Source organism: Neofelis nebulosa, chromosome 11 (assembly GCF_028018385.1).
Source record: "Neofelis nebulosa isolate mNeoNeb1 chromosome 11, mNeoNeb1.pri, whole genome shotgun sequence".
NCBI classification, from domain to species: domain Eukaryota; kingdom Metazoa; phylum Chordata; class Mammalia; order Carnivora; family Felidae; genus Neofelis; species Neofelis nebulosa.
Window position 1 is genome coordinate 25,479,049 of NC_080792.1, and position 21,884 is coordinate 25,500,932.

The 21,884-nt window shown below is 42.7% G+C and overlaps 1 protein-coding gene and 1 pseudogene across 8 annotated transcripts in view; both read left to right on the forward strand.

Moving 5' to 3' along the window:
* The window catches only part of DYM (dymeclin), a 357,662-nt gene that overhangs the window by 73,018 nt on the left and 262,760 nt on the right, over nt 1-21,884 (forward strand). For all 8 annotated transcript variants that reach the window (XM_058692153.1, XM_058692154.1, XM_058692152.1 and 5 more), the window contains one exon: nt 13,391-13,463. In XM_058692153.1, the coding sequence (XP_058548136.1) occupies nt 13,391-13,463 (73 nt within the window). The remainder of the gene's footprint in view (nt 1-13,390; nt 13,464-21,884) is intronic.
* LOC131489825 (large ribosomal subunit protein uL1-like) lies at nt 1,198-9,013 on the forward strand (annotated as a pseudogene).

Consider the following 21,884-nt stretch of genomic DNA (forward strand, 5'->3'; position numbering starts at 1 on the left):
ATAGATGGTTCGCTGCGCAGAATTTGTATCCTCTTGTACCTATAACTCTTGGTGCTCTTCCCTGTCTTTGAGAATAGTCAGAGGGGACAAAGCTAGCCCTAGGGGAAACCAGGAAGCGCGACAAAACGGTTTCTGTTTCCCCTTTGCCTTCGGTGTGAGTTCTGTTCCTCCTAGTGTCCTGCGGTTCTCGGTATCATCTTCCATCACCTCTGATACTTATTTTACATTTTGCATCTCCTAAATCCGATATTTGAAGTCCTTAGGGGTTTGCGTGTATAGTTTGTTTTTGCGAACACTTTGTTTCCTTATGTATTTGAGGATGTTGGTTGTGAGCTTTTGCTGGTTGGATCTTAATCTGAGGCCCCAAATCAGGGAGGGATTTGCATTTGCTGCTGGAGGGTTCTAGGGCTGCATCACCTGAGGCCATTAAGTCTCCTCCAGAGGTTCTGGGCCTAATGTGCCATCTCAGGTTCAGCTTCCCAGTGGCAACCCATACGGCCTTGTACCATTGTTCATCATCAGGGTCACCCTACCCTTAGAGTTTGTTTACTGCCCAGTGTTTTACTCTGGATTCAAGCCAGTTTGTTCGCCTGTGGTTGTGCTTTTTGGTTATGGTGCAGGGGTCCTTAGAGATTTCCTTTACTTTCTGGAAGCCCATCAATGCACTAAAAAGAGTTATTTTAGCCAAGAACTACTTGTTTTGTATAGGAGGCCTCTTTGGAGTAACTACTCCACTAATATTGCCCCCAGTGGAAGGCAATTACAGTTTATTTACAAACATTTTTACATTTTTTTTAAATGGGGGAAGAAGTGGGGTGCCTGGGTGGCTCAGTCAGTTAAATGTCCGACTTTGGCTCAGGTCATGATCTCACAGTCCATGAGTTCGAGTCCCGCGTCAGACTCTGCGCTGACGGCTCAGAGCCTGGAGCCTGTTTCGAATTCTATGTCTTCCTCTCTCTCTGCCCCTCTCCCACTCATGCTCTGTCTCTCTCTCTCTCTCTCTCTCTCTCTCTCTCTCTCAAAAATAAATAAACATTAAAAAAATAAAAAAAAATAAATGAGGAAAGAAGCTTTGAAGATTGAGAGACTGAAGAGAGAAGAAAAAAAAAGAGGGGGAACGAGCTGAAACGAAAGCCCAGGGAAGTGGGGGATGCTAGGATCGAGAGCACAGAGCGGGGTGCTTTGAAGGAGCATACCATGTGTGCCTGTGAGCAGGTGGTGGTGTGGGTGGGCGTTGAGGGCATGAAGGACATGGGTCATGTGCCAAGAGCTGGGGACAGCAGAATGTGGAGCGTGGTGGTCAGTTATGGCTGTGCAGAGAGTAGGTAGAAAAGACGCTGGAGGTTGTCGGGTCCATGCAAAGGCTCACTTAACCACGTTTCCTTGGCATAAACTAGTTCGATATAAATTTATTCTAAAAAATCATACTGCCCTCAAGCATAGTGGATTGAAACTACATGTTTATCTTTGCGTTCTTCTGAAGCCCCAATAAAACATCAGTAAAAGCACTGTTAGAAAGTCATGATTTTCTTATTAAAGAGGAGGCAGGGGGAACACAGTGTTAACGTTTCGCAAGTTGGAAAGTGGCGTAATGGTGAACTCAACTGATCGGTGAAAGCCGAAGAAGGCTACATGCCTTCAGGGTTGGAGAACTCCAGGAAACAGCCAGCTCTTGCCATAGAACCCTGGAAGGGCTGAGGAATTGGAACTGTCTCCGAAGGCAGACACCCAGGAGGAGTGATGGAAAGAAACAGTGGGTCGCCCAGCTCCTGTCCCAAGCTCTGCGCAGTCAGGAGACCACCCAAGACCACCCCCCTCCTTCGGGCCACCTGGGGAGCTCAGTCAGTTAAGTGTCCAACTCTTAGGTCTTGATCTCAGGGTCATAATAAGTTCAAGCCTCGCATTGGCCTCTGTGCTGGGCAGGAAGCCTATTTAGAAAAAAAAAACCACTAGAATCTCTTCTCCAAGAGGCTGAACCGAGATACAGGGGCTCCCTGGCCCAGTGGAGGGGTGGTCTACTGAGAACAGGGCTAAGAGCAAACACTACAAATGGAAAAGTGAGGCATCTTGACTTGGCTTCCAGGAATGTGGGCACTGGGGTTGTACCCACTATCTCGAAGGTTGATGCATACTCTTCTGGAGAAAATGAACCCCAAACGGAAAAGACGTGGAGATGCTGTTGTTTGGGTGTCCCTCAATGGAACAGCTCTGGAAGCTCCCCCTGGAGGCAGGCTGTGCCTGTGCACGCAGAAGTTCCATGAACATTGGCTTCCTTCTGGCAAGCAAATGGGGAACCAAGGGTCCTGAGCAGTTGAAAAAAACTTCCAACTTGTGAGAGACCAAAGCAAGGGAAAGACGATCAAGGATAGAATATTTGTGGAAATTTAAAAAAATAATCCATAATCATACCTCTCTAATGTAACTACTCTCCTTTTCATTCTCCTCTGGCTGAAAACCTTTTTGAAACTCTTTGGAAGTACCTTCAGAATCCATGATGAATTCATTTAACTAAATGCAGTAAAGGTAAATCTCCCTCCTTTGAAACTAGTTTTGAATTTTTTCAGATGGCTGAGGTGCTTTGGCTCCCATGGCAGCAGGATTTCACTGTTCTCTTCTCTTTGCTTGAGCTACCCTCTAGGGCCTGGAACAGGCTGTAGCTCAAGAGGTAAACCTGAAATTGTGTAGTGGGTAGGGGCGTTGTTTCTGTCTGGTTTATTTTTGTCTTAGTATAAAACTTAACAGTTTAATTTCATTAGTTGAGTAATGTAAAAAGCAAATAAAACAGTTGCCGGAAAAAGAACGCAAGAAAACATGGATTTATTATTTTGAAATATTTAGCATATAAGATTTGTAATCTGTCTTTGCAGAAAAATAAAAGTGCTTCTAGGACCTCCTGAATTGTTCTTGGCCTTACATTAGGTAATACTGTTTTGTGATATTTCTTTTTTCTTTCTTTCTTTTCTGTTATCAGTGGAATAGAATCATTAAACTTTACTAATAATTTGCTTTCTGATTTCAAACTATATCACAAAGCTATAGTGATCGAAACAGTGTGGTATTGGCATTAAAGCAGATACAGATCAATGGAATAGAATAGAGAGCCCAAAAATAAACCCACGCATATGTGGTCACTTAATTTGTGACAAAGGTGCCAGAAATATACAATAGAGAAAGGACAGTCTTTTCAGTAAATAGTGATGGGAAAGTTGGACAGACACATGCAAAAGAATGAAACTGGCAATCCCTATAAAAATACCACCAGCATTCTTCACAGAGCTAGAACAAACAATCCTAAAATTTGTATGGAGCCAGAAAAGAATAGCCAAAGTAATCTTGAAAAAGAAAACTGATGCTGGAGGCATCACAATCCCGGACTTCAAGCTGTATGACAAAGCTGTAATCATCAAGACAGTACGGAAAATGCACAAAAGCAGACACTCAGATCAATGGAACAGCATAGAGAACCCAGAAATGGACCCACAAACGTATGGCCAACTAATACTTGACAAAGCAAGACAGAGTATCCAGTGGAATAAATAAAGACAGTCTCTTCAGCAAGGGGTGCTGGGAAAACTGGACAGTGACATGCAGAAAAATGAACCTGGACCACTTTCTTACACCATATACAAAAGCAAACTCAAAATGGATGAAAGACCTAAGACAGGAGGCCATCAAAATCCTCGAGGAGAATGCAGGCAGAAACCTCTTTGACCTCAGCTGCAACAACTTCTTATTCAACACGTCTCTGGAAGAAAGGGAAACAAAAGCAAAAATGAATTATTGGGACCTCATCAAAATGAAAAGCTTCTGCACACAAAGGAAATAATCAGCAAAACTAAGAGGCAGCCAAAGGAATGGGAGAAGATATTTGCAAACGACGTATGAGATAAAGGGTTAGCATCCAAAATCTATAAAGAACTTATCAAACTCAACACCCAAAAAACAATCTGGTGAAGAAATGGGCAAAAGACATGAATAGACACTTCTCCAAAGAAAACATCCAGATGGCCAAACAACACATGAAAAAATGCTCCACATCACTCATCATCCGGGTAATACAAATTAAAACCACCATGAGATACTACCTCACACCTGCCAGAATAGCTAACATGAACAACTCAGGCAACGACAGATGTTGGCCAGGATGTAGAAAAGGGGGATCTCTTTTGCACTGCTGGTGGGGATGCAAACTGGTGCAGCTACTCTGGAAAACAGTCTGGAGGTTCCTCAAAAAATTAAAAATAGAACTACCCTACGACCCAGCAGTTGCACTACTAGGTGTTTATCCAAGGGATACAGATGTGCTGTTTCGAAGGGGCACATGCACCCCAATGTTTATAGCAGCGCTATCGACAATAGCCAAAGTATGGAAAGAGCCCATATGTCCATCGATGGATGAATGGATAAAGATGTGGTATGTGTACACACACACACACACACACACAGACACACAATGGAGTATTACTCGGCCATCAAAAAGAATGAAATCTTGCCATTTGCAACTATGTGGATGGAACTAGAGGGTATTAGGCTAAGTGAAATTAGAGAAAGACAAATTTCATATGACTTCACTCATATGAGGACTTTAGGATACAAAACAGATGAACATAAGGCAAGTGAAGCAAAAATAATATAAAAACAGGGAGGGGAACAAAACATAAGGGATTCTGAAATATAGAGAACAAACAAGAGGTTTGCTGGAGGGGTTGTAGGAGGGGGGATAGGCTAAAGGTAAGGGTCATTAATCTATTCCTGAAAAAAATATTGTTGCACTATATGCTAACTAACTTTGATGTAAACTTAAAAACATAAATAAATAGATAGAATGAAACTGGACCCCTATCTCATACTAAACACAAAAATTAATTCAAAGTGGATTAAAGGCTTGAATGTAGGACCTGAAACCATAGAATTCCTAGAAGAAGATATAGGTGGTAAGCCCCTTGATATAGGTCTTAGAGATGACTTTTTTGAATCTGACCCCAAAAGTGAAAATAAACAGGTGGGACCACATCAAACTAACCAGTTTCTACCCAGCAAAGGAAACCATCAAGAAAATGAAAAAGCAACTTACTGAATGGGAGAAGTTACTTGCAAGTCATATATCTGATAAGGGGCTAATATCCAAAATATAAAAGGACTCAGCGCCTGGCTGGCTCAGTTGGTGGAACATAGACTCTTGATCTCAGGGTCATGAGTTCAAGCCCAAGTTGGGCATAAAGCTTACTTAACAATAACAACGACAAAAAAGCCTAAGGATTCAACAGTTTTGACCTCTTTTCGGGTTCTTGCAGGGCATGGCACCACAAGCTGCAAAGCCTCCCATAACACCCTATACGAGGCGGTGCGGGAAGTCCTGCCCGGGAACCAGCGTGGGTCCTGGAAGTTTTGGGAGATGGTGGAGCTGCATATCACCTTGAATATCTGTGGCTCTCAGAAGGACAAATGCTTCTTAGGCACCATTGGGCTTAAGTCCACTCCCTGCCTGAAGTCTCTGTATGTGTTTTGGGGGACCAGCAACACTTGGTGAGGCCAAGGCTGTGGATATTCCCCACATGGACATTGATGTGCTGAAGAACTCAACAGGAATAAAAAACTAGGCAAGAAGCTGGCCAAGAAGTATGATGCCTTTTTGGCTTCATAATCTTTGATCGAGCAGATCCTGTGAATCCTGGGCCCAGGACTTAATAAGGCTGGCAAGTTCCCTTCCTTGCTGACCCACAGTGAGAACATGGTGGCCAGAATGGATGAAGTGAAGTCCACGATCAAAGTCCAGATGAAGAAGGTGCTGTGTCTGGCATGAACGTTATAGATGATAAGCTTGCATACAACAGCTGTCAGTTTCCTGGTGTCATTGCTCAAGAACAATTGGCAGGAATTCTGGGCTTTCTACTTCAGGAGTGCCATGGGGCCCCAACATCTGTACTAAGGCACAGCTTAATAAACCATAGTGCTATCATAAATATATAATATATATTATATACATATATACATATATGTACATATATACACACTATATATAATATATATATACACATATGTATTATGTATTATATATTACAACTCAATAGGGAAAAATAATCTGATTACAAATGGGCAGACGATCTGAATAGACATTTTACCGAAGAAGACAAATGGCAAAGAGGTACATGAAAAGATGCTCAACATCACTAATTATCTGGGAGATGCAAATCAAAACCTTGGTGAGATATCACCTCACACCTGTTGGAATGCCTCTGGTCAAAAAAGGCTAGAAATAGCAAGTGTTGGCAAGAATGTGGAGAAAAGGTGAGCCCTTGTGTACTGTTGATGGGAATGCAGCACACTGTTGGTGTAACCACTATGGAAAACAGTACGGAGATTACTCAAAAAAATTAAAAACAGAACTACCCTATGACCCAGCAGTTCCATTTCTGGGTATTTGAAAAAAAGGAAAACACTAATTAAAAAAAAAAAATGTATGTACCTGCATGTTCATTTCAGCATTATTTGCATTACCCAAGATATGGAAATAGCCTACGTGTCCATTGATGGATGAGTGGACAAAGATGATGTAGTATATATACACAACGGGATATTATTCAGCTATAAAAAACGAAATCCTGTCATTTACCGACAATGTGTATGAGCCTTGAGGGCATTAGGCTATGTGAAATAAGTCAGAGACAAATACCATATGATCTCTCTTATATGTGGAAGCTAAATAATATTATACATATATCAGGCTCATAGATGGAAAGAACAGATTGGGGGATTGGGGGTGGTAGAAGTAGGGACATTTATTTATTTTTTTGGTATAAATTGAATGCAAAAAAATAACAAAGGTAGAATTTAAGAGGATAGAACTTTCAATTGGCCTAGAATCTAAGTACGTATTATGCAGTACAATACCTTGTCGCATATATATTCTATTTAGCTCGTGGTTACTCACTAAAATCTGTTTCTGAACTTTTTACAATGTACCACGAAACTGTTTTCTACTCTTTTCTGTTATCAGCAGTGTTTATACTCTACTCAACTGAGAAATAAAAAAGGCGTATTTTTATTAAACCTGGAAGACTACATTATCCTTGAGTATGATTAGAAACATTTCCATTTGATTGTAGTAATAGCAGGCAGCCGGAATGATTGCAGATTTTATTGGAATGTGTGGGGCACAGGCTTACAAATAGTGTAATACATTAAAATGTAGATCAGTTTTCATTTTAGAAATGAGTGAGTCCATCTGCTTTCCCTTAACTTATGATTATTTTATAGAAGCATGTTCGATTTTGCTCATTAGAAGTTTCAATATGATTTTTAATATTTTAGAATAATTCCAGGAGCCCCTGGGTGGCTCAGTCGGTTGGGTGTCCGACTTCAGCCCAGGTAATGATCTCGCGGTCGGTGAGTTCGAGCCCCACGTCAGGCTCTGTGCTGACAGCTTGGAGCCTGGAGCCGGCTTCGGATTCTGTGTCTCCGCCTCTCTCTGCCCCTCCCCCACTTGTGCTCTGTCTCTCTCTATCAAAAATAAATAAAAAATTTAAAAAAAATTTGGAATAATTCCAATATTAGTTTCACAAATAAAACTGCCAATTACAGACTTTACCATGGTTTTCTGAATATAAGTTTATAGTAAATACAGTCCAGCTTATGTGTCCTCTACCTTAAGGAAGTCAGTTTTGCTCTAAGCTTTTGAGGCACTTTGGGAACCTGTTTGTGGCATATGGCTCTGTTAGTTCTTGATTATATTTTTAATGCTTGTGTTTGGCACAGTGTGGCTTTAAGCAGCATTTAGAAACTGGCAGCTTTCTACATGCAAAAGGAAACAGCAGTGAGCTCTCTGTGTTTTAATATTTCCATGCTACCTGATTTAAATGACCCATAGGTTTTTCTCTGGCTGCTGCTTTGTTTTCCTTTAGTGATGTTTCTTTCCCTCTTCCTCGAGTGAGTGCTTTTTTCATGATTTTCTCCCTCTCCCTTTCCCCTCCTACTTTGGTGGAAGGTATTTGATTTTAACAGTATCTTGCTCTCCTCTGGTTCCCTCCCTAAGGAGAGTGTGGTGTTTTAGCACGTACTGCATGGGGACTGAACAGCTCAGTTTCAAGTGGAGATGCCTGGAGTTGGAAGGGACCGTGGCTGTCATCTGGTCTTTGCTCCTTCCCCTGGCGTCACTCATAGCGACCAGAGAAGCAGGGTTAGGGCTTCAAAACGGGGAACCCCTGGTATAGAAGTAGGATTTCAGTGGCCTTGTTCTGCATAATACTCACAATAACAGTTTCTATTTATTCATTGTTTGAGGTTATTTCTAACTTAGGTAGTTTTCTCTTTTTAATTTTAATTTTAATTTTTAACTTTATTTAAACCCAAGTTAGTAACATGTAGTATAATAATGGTTTCAGGAGTAGAATTTAGTGATTCATCACTTACATACAACACCTAGTGCTCAGCCCAGCGAGTGCCTTCTTTAATGCCCATCATCCATTTAGCCCACCGCCCTACCCAACACCCCCCCAGCAACCTTCAATTTGTTCTCTGTATTTAAGAGGCTCTTATGGTTTGCCTCCCTCTGTTTTTGTCTTATTTTTCCTTCCCTTCCCCTATTTTCATCTGTGTTGTTTCTTGAAATCATATATTTGTTTTTCCCTGACTGGCTTATTTCCCTTAGCATAGTACCCTCTAGTTCCATCCATGTTGTTGCAAATGACAAGATTTCATTCTTTTTGATTGCTGAGTAATATTCCATTGTATGTAGATATATACACATCATGTTTTCTTTACCCATTTGTCAGTGGACATTTGGGCTCTTTCCACAATTTGACTATTGGTGACAGTGCTGCTATAAACATTGGGGTGCATGTGCCCCCTTCAAATCAGCATTTTTGTATCCTTTGGATAAATACCTAGTAGTGCAATTGCTGTGTCTAATATTTTTAATTTTTTGAGGAACCTCCATACTGTTTTCCAGAGTGGCTGCACCAGTTGGCATTCCCTATTTTTTCTTTCTTTCTTTCTTTCTTTCTTTCTTTCTTTCTTTCTTTCTTTCTTTCTTTCTTTCTTTCTTCTTCTTCTTCTTCTTCTTCTTCTTTTTTTTTTTAGAGAGAGTGAGCACAAGCAGGGGAGAGGAGCTGAGAGAGATAGAGAATCTTATGCACACTCCACAGTGTGGAGCCTGTCGCGGGGCCTGATCCCACGACTCTGGGATCATGAGTCGGTCACTCAACCAACTGAGCCACCCAGGTGCCCTTCTAAATGGGATATTTAAATCAAAGACTTCCAGTATGCATTCATGAATGTGTAACATGTCACCTTCATGTGTACCTAACATAGGGTATTTCATATCTCTCCCCTCATTCATTTACCAGGGGTTTGTATTTAGGGTCTTCAGTGAATCATGGGTTGTTGGACCAGGTTTTTTCCAACTTTGTGTAGAAACAGGTCTTTAAAAATCATTCATAATGTTTTTGTTTGTTTCTTTGTTTTTGTTTTTGTTTTTGTTTTCTTTCTATGAGTCCGTCTGGATTTGGGTTCAAATCTAGTCTCTACCACTTACTGTAAGTAAACTGACCTCTCTGACCCTTGGTTTCTTTGTCTGTAATACAATGGTGATGATCATATCTACTTCTGAAGAGTTATTGTCAGGCGGGATGCCTGGCTGGCTCAGTTGGTGGGCTGTACAACTCTTGACCTGAAGGTTGTGAGTTCAAGCCCCATGTTGGGTGCAGAGATTACATAAAAATAAAATCTTAAAAAACAGAAAAAGCTATTGTCATGATTAATGTGGAATAAGGAATGAAATGCTTGGCACAGTGCCTCTCAAAGGGTAGAGTACTCAGTAAATATTAGCTATGAATGTTATCTCAGAGAAGCTAACATTGAAAATATGAGCCTATTTGACTGAAGCTATAAGAAGCAATTTAAAACTCTTTAAGAGAGAAAAACTCTGGGTATAAAACTTCACAATATAGTAAACACACTGAATCTCTTCAAAGTCCTTCGCTCATAGAACTTCAATTTACTTTGCCACTGACTTGAAGATTTCAAGGACTTTCTAGATTCTCTTTCCTGTGAGAAAGGCATGAGTGGTACTATAATTTTTGGCAGGTGAGTTTATATCTACTTGTTTTTATTGGCACTAAGGAAGATATTTGGCCTCAAATGAAAGCTGAGTGATAGAAACACTGCTTGGACATCAGATCTGGTAAGCAGTCGGATCTTGTCCATCTTCACTTGATACACAATTATCTGCTTCTAGATTAGTCCCAGACATAAGAATATGGTATTCTGTAGGGATATTTTGTTTTAGGAAGTGGAAGTTGTCTGAGATTTCAACTGAAAATTGCTTATTCTTGTCTTCTGTTAGAGTTTTGGCCTTGAAATGGTACCTTTCACTTGCATGAAATGTATTTATCGTCATTTTCATTGGTAGGTTGATGACAAAGCTGTGAATAGACTCCTTAATTGACCTACGCTGTAATCTTGGCCGAAGTCAGGATTTGGATGGCATGTGACATAGAATACAAAGTCCTCCTCAGGGTGTTAAGAGTTGAGAATGAGATGTGTTTATACCCCTGAAAGGAAAAAATCCAACTATGTGTGGGTCCTCAGCATTTGTTCCCTCACATTCTGTAATTAACAGACTGCTGACTACTTGGCTGAACAGGGGACACCGTTCAAGTGGCCTGCTGATTTGGTCTGAAATGTTCTTCAGGGAATCAATGATTGATTTTAAATGTCCTTACTTGGGTCTGTGTCACTCTGTTCTGTAGGATGAGCCAGTGAATGACATTGCAGCAAGCTTGAATTGGGTATAGATTGTATGCCAGCAAATCAACTTGGAGTAGGTTATTGGCTCACTTGGGTTATGTTGGACGGCTTTTGCAATGAGAAGGATTTTAGTTATGTGTACTTTTTGTGGTGCAGCCTCAGAGACCAGTGTTACATATCTCCAGATTTTACTTTCTTCACTAGTTGAGCTAAGCCTGGCACTGCTCGAATAGATTTAAGGTAGTTATTGAACTTGATTCTTGCTGTGTGTTCTTTCTAGCACTGATCGTTGTGGTCAGTGTGATTTAGTATTTTCTTCAAGTTCTGCGTTTACCTCTCAGAGGGTTACTGTTCCAGTTGTGTTTGTAGCAAGGCAGGAAGGAATTTCTTCATAATTTCTGAGTACCGGGTCGTATGGTGGTCTAGAAAAAAGAATTGCTAAACTTTGAAGCTCCAAGTGCGCTGATGCCTCAGAATAACCACTAGATTTCTCCTAGACGCCTGGGTTAATTTAGTTCAGCAGACATGTCTTTAGTGTATATGGTGTGTGTGTGAAGCTCTTTGTCAGTCCTCATCCTCGAGAAGTACAGAGTCCAGGAGGAGCCTTCCCACATAGAGACAGGAATCAGGGCATAATGTAACCAACACATGCAGTGAAAGGCCCATGCATAAGGCAAGGTGCTTTGTAGATGATTATTTTTACTCAGAGTGAGGCAGGAGAGTTGGGTTTTATGGAGGAGAGGAAGGCTGTGAGGATTCAGATGGATAAAAATTGGCCCTTAAAAAAGTCAGGTTTTTATCGTCGGAGGGCAGGCTCGGCAGAGGGAATGTTGTTGAGGAGGCATGAAATGGCGTGTTGCAGGTAGCCGATTTGGTCTGAATATAAGTTGTGTTGTTGGAGTATAAATTGTGAATAATGGGGAAGGGTCATGGTAGAAAGGAGTACAGGGCCTGTGTCTTGAAGCGTCTGGCCTGCGGTACTTTTGCACGTGGAGTTTTTTCTTTTTTTAAATTTTTTTTTTTCAACGTTTTTTATTTATTTTTGGGACAGAGAGAGACAGAGCATGAACGGGGGAGGGGCAGAGAGAGAGGGAGACACAGAATCGGAAACAGGCTCCAGGCTCCGAGCCATCAGCCCAGAGCCCGACGCGGGGCTCGAACTCACGGACCGCGAGATCGTGACCTGGCTGAAGTCGGACGCTTAACCGACTGCGCCACCCAGGCGCCCCGACGTGGAGTTTTTTCTGATGCCTCGTATTCAGCTTAAAGTAGTTGAAAGGAAGTAAGCCAGGAGAGGGAAAGGAAGGAGTTGGGTTAGCTCTGTCTGGCAGCAGGCTGGAGTCTGGGTTGGAGAGGAGGAAAATTGAAGGTGGGAGTTGAAAGAAGATCAGGAGTGAGTTTGAGTTTAGTGAGCTGGTTTAACTGAGCTGAGGTGATGAAGTAACAGAAGCCTGACGAGGAGTGCAGAAAAGAGGAACCGTGAGAGAGGTAGGCTGTGCCTGCCTAGAGTGGACCTAGAGATTGGTTAAGAAAGCTACGGGACCATAGTCTGGGTTTGGCCCTGGCTTCTTGATGCAGTCACCAGAAGAAAGTAGAAAGAATAGTTGGATTTCAAGCATTGGGAAAGATGGGGTCAGGTTTGAACACACGGAGTTGGGGTACTACCGAAGCATCTAGGTGGAGATGGCCAGTAGGCCATTGGATATAGAGATAAGCAGTTCAGTGGTGAGGCCAAGAGGAGAAGTGCAGGTGTAGGAATCACCCATGTGTAAGTGATGGTTGATGAAGGAGGACATAGGGAGCAGGAAGAGAGGAAGCCAGTAACACCGCAGTAGTCGACAGAAATGCTAAGGAAGTGGATCCTGAGAACGAATAGAAAAAGAAGTAGATTGGAAATCAGGTGTCGTAGGACCTGAGGGGAGAAAGAATTCTGTGAAGGAGTAGGTGTCAGTAGCATCCCCAGCCAGAAGTCACGTGAGCTGCTGATTTGATTGACTTTGGAAATGAGATGGTCACTTAGAGCAGTTTGGGACAGAGGAGCATTTCTTCTGGATGCTTCTTTTGCATCCTACCATTGCCACTTCCTCTGTGACTCAGGAATAACATTTTACCTTTGGCTCTTTACTTGTAGAGGGGTGGTTGGCCTCTTGGTCGGTTTCGGTCTGTGATCTGTGGAGCCCCACGGGTTCAGAAAGGTGCTCTGGGGCCCATCAAGGAGATCCAGCGTTTGGTCACGTGTTTATTGGGGGGAAGAAGTATAGGTATTCTACTCATGATGCAAACAGAGTAGCTAGAGCAGGTTGATTTTTTGGCCTATTTTATATATTTCACTTTAGTGTAAGATTTTATATGAAACAACATGGTGTAAAATAAGAGATTTGAAAACTGCCGCCCTACAGAACCATAAGAGACTTTGATGTGTTAAAAGTTACATACTTAATAGCTAACGTTCAAAATTCCTATACTAGATGAAGATCGTAGTATGTGCTAACTTGCTCATGGTTCGGATTTTATTAGAGGTCAACATACAGCATCTGACTTTATGTAATCATAACTGTTGTTATTCTTATTAGAAATGAAGACTGGACTAAAAGCTCAATTCTGTTTTACGCTTTGTTAAAAAACCATTTATGTGTCTTACCAGGTTCTGACGCTGAAGATCTTTTGGAAGAATTGCTCTGTTGTTTGATGCAGTTAATCACTGATATTCCACTCTTGTAAGTTCTGGCTCAGCCGGGATTTGTTTTATCTTCTTTTGTATATTGAAGATGGTAATTGATCACGTCAAAGAGTTTGTGGGTCCTGGTGTGGGTGTGGTTTTGTTTTTGTTTGAGAGAGCACGCCTGTGCACACTAGCGAGTGGGACAGGGATGCATAAGAAGAGGGAGAATCTTAAGCAGGCTTCACGCCCAGTGAGGAGCCCGAATCAGGGCTCGATCTCACAACTATGAGATCTTACCTGAGCCGAGTCAAAAGTTGGTCACTTAACTGACCGAGCCACCCAGGTGCCCCTCTGGTGTAGTATTGTTATGTATGCGTTTCATGTATGTCTCTGTGTACATCCATGGAGTTCATCTGTATCTTTTGCCTAATATTTATACTCTCACTATGCATTATCAAAATAAGAATTTTATGTTAAGGGGAAAATAAACTGATCTTTAGGAATACTGAGCAAATGGTAGGCACAGAATTAATCTCCCTAGCGATATCTTACAGAGCTCTGTAAGTAGGATGTAAGAGAGACTCTAATCCGTATGTGGTAGAGGCAGCTAGTTAGCCACCCAGCATCCTCCCCTTCTTCCTTACTTCCTGACCTCTTTTGGAGAGGTTGGATTTCCATTTCTAGCCTTTTTTGAAGATAGGTGTGATCCCTGAGATGTAAGGGGACATCTTCCAATAAAACTTCTGGGTAGGGGCACCTGGATGGCTCAGTCGGTTGAGCGTCCAACTTTGGCTCAGGTCAGGATCTCACGGTACGTGGGTTCGAGCCCCGCGTCGGGCTCTGTGCTGACAGCTCAGAGCCTGGAGCCTGCCTCGGATTCTGTGTCTCCCTCTCTCTCTCTACCTGTCCCCTGCTCATGTGCTGTCTCGCTCTCAAAAATGAATAAATGTTAAAAAAAAAAATTAAAAAAAAAAACCCAAAGAACTTCTGGGTAAAGCTTTTTAAAGGGCACCTGCCTCAGCTAGGAGATGTATCTTTTTCTTGACAGCTCTTTTTTCCTGCTATCTGGAATGTGGGACCAGGTAATTTGAATTGTGTGGCCATCTTTTTTTTTTTCCAACGTTTTTTTTTTTTTTTTTTTTTTTTTTTTTATTTTTGGGACAGAGAGAGACAGAGCATGAACGGGGGAGGGGCAGAGAGAGAGAGGGAGACACAGAATCGGAAACAGGCTCCAGGCTCCGAGCCATCAGCCCAGAGCCTGACGCGGGGCTCGAACTCACGGACCGCGAGATCGTGACCTGGCTGAAGTCGGACGCTTAACCGACTGCGCCACCCAGGCGCCCCTTTGTGGCCATCTTTGCATGAGTCAGGAGACCCACAGAAAATTCTGCTTTGACGTCATTGAGCTGCTGAACCAAAGTCATCAACTACCAGTGCCCCCTTGCCACTTTCACCCCCTTCTCATGTGAGAAAAATACTTGTTTATTGTAACTGGATTTCTGTCACTACAGCCGAATGCAATTCTTGCATGCTATAAAATGTTACTTTTGAAGCAGTTACTCTCAACTTTTGTTTAAAAAAAATTGTCTCTCTAAAGCCTTTTTAGACATTTTTTAAATTGCCTCTCCCCACAAATGAAATTTGAATACCCCAGATAGACTGAATGTATCTTTATGTACTGTGGCCCTTTGGAGGGCCACAAACCATTATAATATCTATGCAGTTTTTTCACCCCTGAAGAATCAGTTTTCACTCTCTTACGGGTAATATCACCCCATTGAGAATGCAGTCTTTTTCATTAAATTTTTTTTTTTTTTTTTTTTTTTTTGAGACAGAGAGGGAGGGAGAGAGACAGAGAGAGAATCCCAAGCAGGCTCCACACTGTCAGCACAGAGCCTGATGCGGGGCTTGAACTTGCAAACCGCGAGATCATGACCTGAGCTGAAGTCCAAAGCTCAATATGAGCTACCCAGGTGCCCCAAGAATGCATATTTTAAAAGAATTATTATTGAAAAAAATTTTATTTTTATTTTTATTTTTTATTTAAAAATTTTTTTAAGTATGCTTCATGCCCAGCATGGAACCCAGTGTGGGGCTTGAACTCACCACCCTGAGATCAAGACCTGAACTGAAATCAAGAACCAGACACTTAACCACCCAGGTGCCCCTAAAGATTTTAAAGTAATCTCTATATGCAACATGGAGCTCAGACTTAACAACTCTGAGATCAAGAGTTGCATGCTCTACTAAACAAGCCAGCCAGGCGCACTTAAAGGATTTATTTATTTATTTACTTACAGAGAGAGAGAGAGAGAGAGAGAGAGACCGCTCAAATAGGGGAGGGGCAGAGGGAGAGACAGGGAAAATCTTAAGCAGGCTCTATGCCCAGTGCAGAGCCCTATACAGGGCTCAATCTCACAACTGTGAGATCATGACCTGAGCCCAAATCAAGAGTCAGACACTTAACCAACTGAGCCACCCAGGTGCGCCCCAGGAATTATTATTATTTTTTTTTTTTTTAAATTTTTTTTTTTTAATGTTTATTTATTTTTGAGACAGAGAGAGACAGAGCATGAACGGGGGAGGGTCACAGAGAGAAGGAGACACAGAATCTGAAACAGGCTCCAGGCTCTGAGCTGTCAGCACAGAGCCTGACGCGGGGCTCGAACCCATGAACCGTGAGATCATGACCTGAGCCGAAGTCGGACGCTTAACCGACTGAGCCACCCAGGCGCCCCCCAGGAATTATTTTTTAAATAAAGATAAAGATTTTGAGATTGATGAGGACAGAATCTCAGTTAATGTGGTGATATCACTGGACCTGTGTGCTGCTTGCCTGTGGCCCAAACAGGAAGGACCAGGTGTTTGTGAGAAAACGGGCTCCCGGCCTCTGTTGTGCACAGGTCCAGCATCCAGAATTGTAATCTGGATTTAGAAACGACAACTACCAAACCCTGTCGGGACTTGGTCTGATGATGTGCAGCTTGGAAGGTGGGGCTGAGGCAACTGAGGAATCACCGGGTGGGGAAGGGTACAGAGGACAAGGTCCTGTGGAAGTTGAACTCTGTGAGCGACACAGTTCCTTGCACTTCTGATGGCCCTTCTTGCCCTTTTTCTAACAGATGGCCAGTATTGTTTGGGGGGGGAGGGGGGCAGGCCTTCAGCTTGTCCGTTACGCATCTCTTCCTCCCTGGGATGCGGAGGCGGTGCTTGGGTCGTCTTGAAACCATTATGGTGAGTGCCACCTGCGAAGAATAGTGTCCCAGGAGCCCGGGATATGAATGTTACTATGGAACTATTACACCAGCCCTAGGTGGCTTATCTTAGGATTTCTTCTTAAGTGACAAAAATAAACACTTATTTTGGTTAAGCCACCGTGGTCAGGTTTCTGTTACATATGGTCAAATGTGGGAAGGGGAACCCCTATATCATCTACTATCTACTTGTCATAGTACGTGCGATATTTCGTGTGTTCTTGACTTAATTTTTTTTAATATTTTTTTTAAATGTATTTTGAGAGAGGGAGACAGAGAGAGAGAGAGCAAGCGAGCATGAGCAGGGGAGGGGCAGAGAGAGAGGGAGAGAGAGAATCTTAAGCAGGCTTCTCACTGTCAGCACAGAGCCCTATGCGGGGCTCGATCTCATGAACTATCAGATCATGACATGGGCCGAAACCAAGAGTCGGATGCTTAACCGACTGAGCCACCCAGGTGCCCCTTGACTTAATTTTTAAAAGTTTCATCTCTGTTATGCATATGTCATTATCGAATACCAGCAATTTAAGATATATCCTCAGTGAGTACATTCTTTTTTTTTTTTTCTCCTTTGTTAATAAAATGTCTTGGTGAAGTTAGGGTGGATGGAAATACAAATAAATCTCTTTAGCTGGTAAATAAGCCTTGAATGCAATGAATAGACCAGCCACTTAAACACCCTTGAGGAGCAAGCAGACAGTGTTGCAATATATCAAACATTTCGGTGTCTTAATGTGTTTATACTTTTTTAAATGAACTGAAAATGCACAGACAACCAGATGTCTTATATTATGTACACTCAGCTTTAACCAGCTGCTGAAACAATTTCTGATGATTTAATGTTCTTGGAACTCCATTCTACAAGAAGGTTTGTCTTAGTAACGGTTTCCATGTGAAACCAAACTACTATTTTAAATGGTTCAACTACTATAACCGTAGTGCAGTGTGGTGGATCCACTTCTGACTTAAGGGGGATGCTCTCACACCTGACCATCCCCAGCCTCAATGTAACTTGTCATGTTTAACACGCCAGTGCGGTGCCAGCAGGTGAGAGCAGGAGGAAGGCAGTGTTTTGTTTGTTGGTTGGTTTGTTGAGAGAGAGAGAGAGAGAGAGAGAGAGAGAGAGAGGGTGTAAGCGACGGGCAGAGAGAGAGAGAGAGAGAGGGAGAGAATCCCACAAGGGGCAGAGAGAGAGAGACAGCGAGAGAAAGAGCGAGAGAGAGAAGTGGGCTCACCCAGCTCATGTTTTACCTGAAGCAGGGCTCAAGTTCACCCAAAGCAGGGCTCGAGCTCACTCGATGTGGGACTCGAATTCAGGAACTGTGAGATCAAGACCTGAGCTGTCGGATCCTTAACCGACGGAGCCACCCAGGTGCCCCATGAGGAATGCAGTGTGTTAGCAACCACCGAGGGCAACTTACAACTGGGGCTCTGTGTCTCCCTTTCTCTCTGCTCCTCCCCTGCTCATGCTCTGTCTCGCTCTCCTTCAAAAGAAATAATCAGAAAATTTAAAAAAAAAAATAACTGGTTATTTATTATTAAGAGATCAGGATCAACTGGAGTAGTTTAGATAAACTCCCAGAGTTTGTGGGAATTCACTTGTAATAAAGATTGACTTGTAAGGAGTTAGTGGAAACTGCTTCTCTGATAGTTGGATATTTTGGTAAAATAATAATTGTATGAGATGCTAATCTTCAAAGCCTGATTAAAATAGCACATCTTCCAGGAATCCGTTCTTTACTCCATACCTCCCAGCATTTATATATTTCAAATAAAGACTAAGTCGTTCCAGGGTCATGACTTGGCATTTTTCAGTGTATATTGGGTAGATCCCACTAGAATTCAGTAAAAGCCTGTGCTTTGCTCTGCCTTCTCTGTGATCTCGAAGTGACTGGGAAGGAATAACTTAAGTAAGAGGAAGGTATTTTCCTCAATACATGAATAGAGGGTGTAATACAAGAAATGGTTTGGCATGACAGAGTTGAACGTGTAACACTTAGAGTTTGTGAATCGGTCCTCGCGGTGTTTCTGTTGGGGGTTGAATGAGACCCGGGTGACACAGCCCAGTGGTTGAGCTTTGGAAGGGCCCCAGCAGCAGAGCAGTAACGTAACATCTGATACAGGATGGGCCCAATACTTAGGTTTGCTCTTGAGGCTATCTTATTATGAAATAGAAGTTATTTTGAGAATTTGAAGTGGGTTTCTTCTTTTTAAGGTTTATTTATTTATTTTGAGAGAGTGCGCGTGCAGGGGAGAGAGAGAGAGGGAGAGAGAGAATCCCAAGAATCTGGCAATGCAGAGCCGGACGCGGGGCTCCTCGTGCGATCCTGACCTGAAATCAGGAGTCCGATTCTTAGCTGACATAGCCACCCAGGCACCCCTTGAATTGGATTTCTTAACTTGTCTGTCTTTTTGTCTGTCTTTGGTGTTGTTTTTGTGAAAGCCATCCCTCTTAGCTGTATATGATGATGCTCTTGTCAACCATGGGTCCTACCCTTCTCTACGGCTACCACTCCATACAGGTCCCGGTGAGGTTGGCTCCAAGTGGGCCATCCCACCGGCCCCAGGTCGGATGTACAGCCTCTTCTTCTGAGATCCATTTCTGTGTTCTCTTTATCAACCTGTGAACTCGCTGAGGATTAGGGCTGTTTAATTCTCAGCCTGACCCCGATTTGCAGATTTTCCAGTTATGATTTAATCTAAGAACATTCTTCTTTTAGATGAGATACCCCTAATCGATTGCCTTTTTCTGGGTGTCTCTACTCGTGCAGTGTGACTTTGCCTACCACTCGAGTACGGGGGGTGCTGACGCTCTCCGCTGACCTCATCCGTGTCACTCATTCAGTTTCAGCCACACAGGTGTCCTTGCTAATTTAGGACGTGCCAGCCCACTCCCTGTCTCCAGGACCTTTGCCCTCTTTTCTTCTTCTGCCTTGAACATCCCCCCTCAGGTACCCGCGTGGCTCGTGTCCTCACCATCATGCTTCCTTCTGCTCCGAGGAGGCCTGCTTCTTAGAAGCAGCTGCTCTGACCACCCTGAAATAGGACCTCTCTCATTCTCTGTTTTGTCGTCATGCTTTGTTTTTTTGTCTCTACTCGACACTTACCACTACTTTCCATATTAGCTATTACTCTTCTTGCTTGTTTCCCTCAAATAAGATTAGGAGGAACGCTCCGTGAAAACCAGGACCGTTCCTGTGCCTGCATTTGCTTTGCTCAGTGCTGTTACCAGTAGTGTTCAGGCCAGCCGGCACATGGTAGGCTCTCGGCAAATATTTGTCAAATGGCTGAGAGAGTAGGGGCACAACCTGTCCAGTGTGCTGAAAGCATTTTGTCTGTCCTCATCTAGTCTGTATGCAGACAGTATTGTGCTAAGGCACATTCCATGGCAAATGCAGTGGCTCAAAGCCCTTTGCAGATGGTACGTTGTATTATAGAAACTAGGTGTCCTATAGACGTTAGTAGTAGAAGGGGGCTATAGAAACAGAAACACGGAGAAATAACGTCTGACAGTATTTAAGGAAATGGTAGATTAGTTATAAATGCTGAGTGGTCTGAGACCATTGAGTTTAGGGACAGTCAACTTTATATCTCAGTAGTCCTCAGATTATCCCTTTACAGTATAATAATCTCTCTTTCATTAAGTTCATTCTCAAAAACCCGTATTGGGAATATGCCGTGTGTCTATACTTTACTAGGCCCTGGACAAAGAAAGGTGTGGTTTCTGAAGAGCTTGGAGATGGATAAGTACGTAGAAAGAGAGCCCAGGAGGAGGCGCAGTGCTGAGTGCTATAGTCATTGGGACTGTCGTGATTAGCAGTGGCTCGGCCATCGAAGAGCCAGAGAGGAGCCGGCCCAGGGCCTCTTGAGTGTAAATAATGAATTTGCATTAGTTTTTTGTTTTGTTTTGTTTTGTTTTGTTTTGTTTTGTTTTGTTTTGTTTTTAAAGAGAGCAAGAGAGAGCTCAAGTGGGGGAGGGGGCAGAGAGAGAGAGAGAGACTGACTCCCAAGGGGGCTCCATGCTCAGTGTGGAGCCCAACATGGGGCTCAATCCCACGACCCTGGGGTCATGACCTGAGCTGAGATCAAGAGTTGGACATCCAACCTACCGAGCCACCCAGGCGTCCTCATAAGTCCACTAGCTTGATTAGAGCAGAGGGTTTGTGGGAGATTAGGGATGGACTGTGTTGTTTGATGGGGCAAAGACTTGAATTTTAGAAAGACTGACGATTTGACTATGTTTAGAGTTCTCTGTTTCTTAAGATGTAAAAGAAGGTACTTTTAGAGCTGTTTTTCTAAAATCCATTCTGGAAGTGTTTGGGAAGGGATGAAACTGAATAAGAATCTTATTTGTTAAATCACTTTATCCATAGGGTTTCCGAAATGTAATAAAATGATATGAAATGCATATTTATTTGACCCATAAACTAATGATATTGGCTTAGATGTTATACTGTGGAAAATCTGAAAATTCGAAAACTTTGATGCTACCATTGAGAAGGTTTGAGAGTGTGAAAAACCATGAACAGTTACTTTATGAAGTCTACAGTTGATGGGGACAGTGAGGGAACTAGAGGACCCATTGCTGGCAGTGAAGGGCTAGACTATCGACAAAATGCCTCTCTGTAGAAGCCCCGCATGTTAACACCTAAACCCTTCTCCAAATCCAGCCTCAGCAGACCAGGTAGCTGAAAGAGCAAGTCCGCGTTTAAGTTGTAGGTGCTGTAGGGAAATGCCTAGTATGGCTTTCTGATTGAATTAGGGATTTTTGTCATTACGTGCTCCGAATTAAAGGTGATAGCATTTTCATATGCCAAGACAGTATTATATATTAAGTTCACAACAGCTTTTTAGTTTGAAAATTGATTTCTGGTGTGGTGAGGAGGGGGGGGATCTCAGTTAAGTTCTTAAAAAATATCCAAACCGTGACCATGTTTACTGAAGTCTGGGTGTGGCGAGGAGGGGGGTTCTCAGCTAAATTTTTAAAAAATATGTAGAGGTCTACCATGTTGATGGAAGCCTGACTAAAACACCTCCAGTACCACAAATCATGTTGATTTTATGAGTTATGTGCTCAGATTGCTCATAATTGCACAACTGATTGTTGAGAAGTATAGGACATACTGTGTGGTAAGGGAAAGACATTACTAATTCTGAATCCAGAAGATCGGGCTTGAATCCCAACTCTTCGGCTAACAGGCGATGTCCTCCACGTCTCAGTT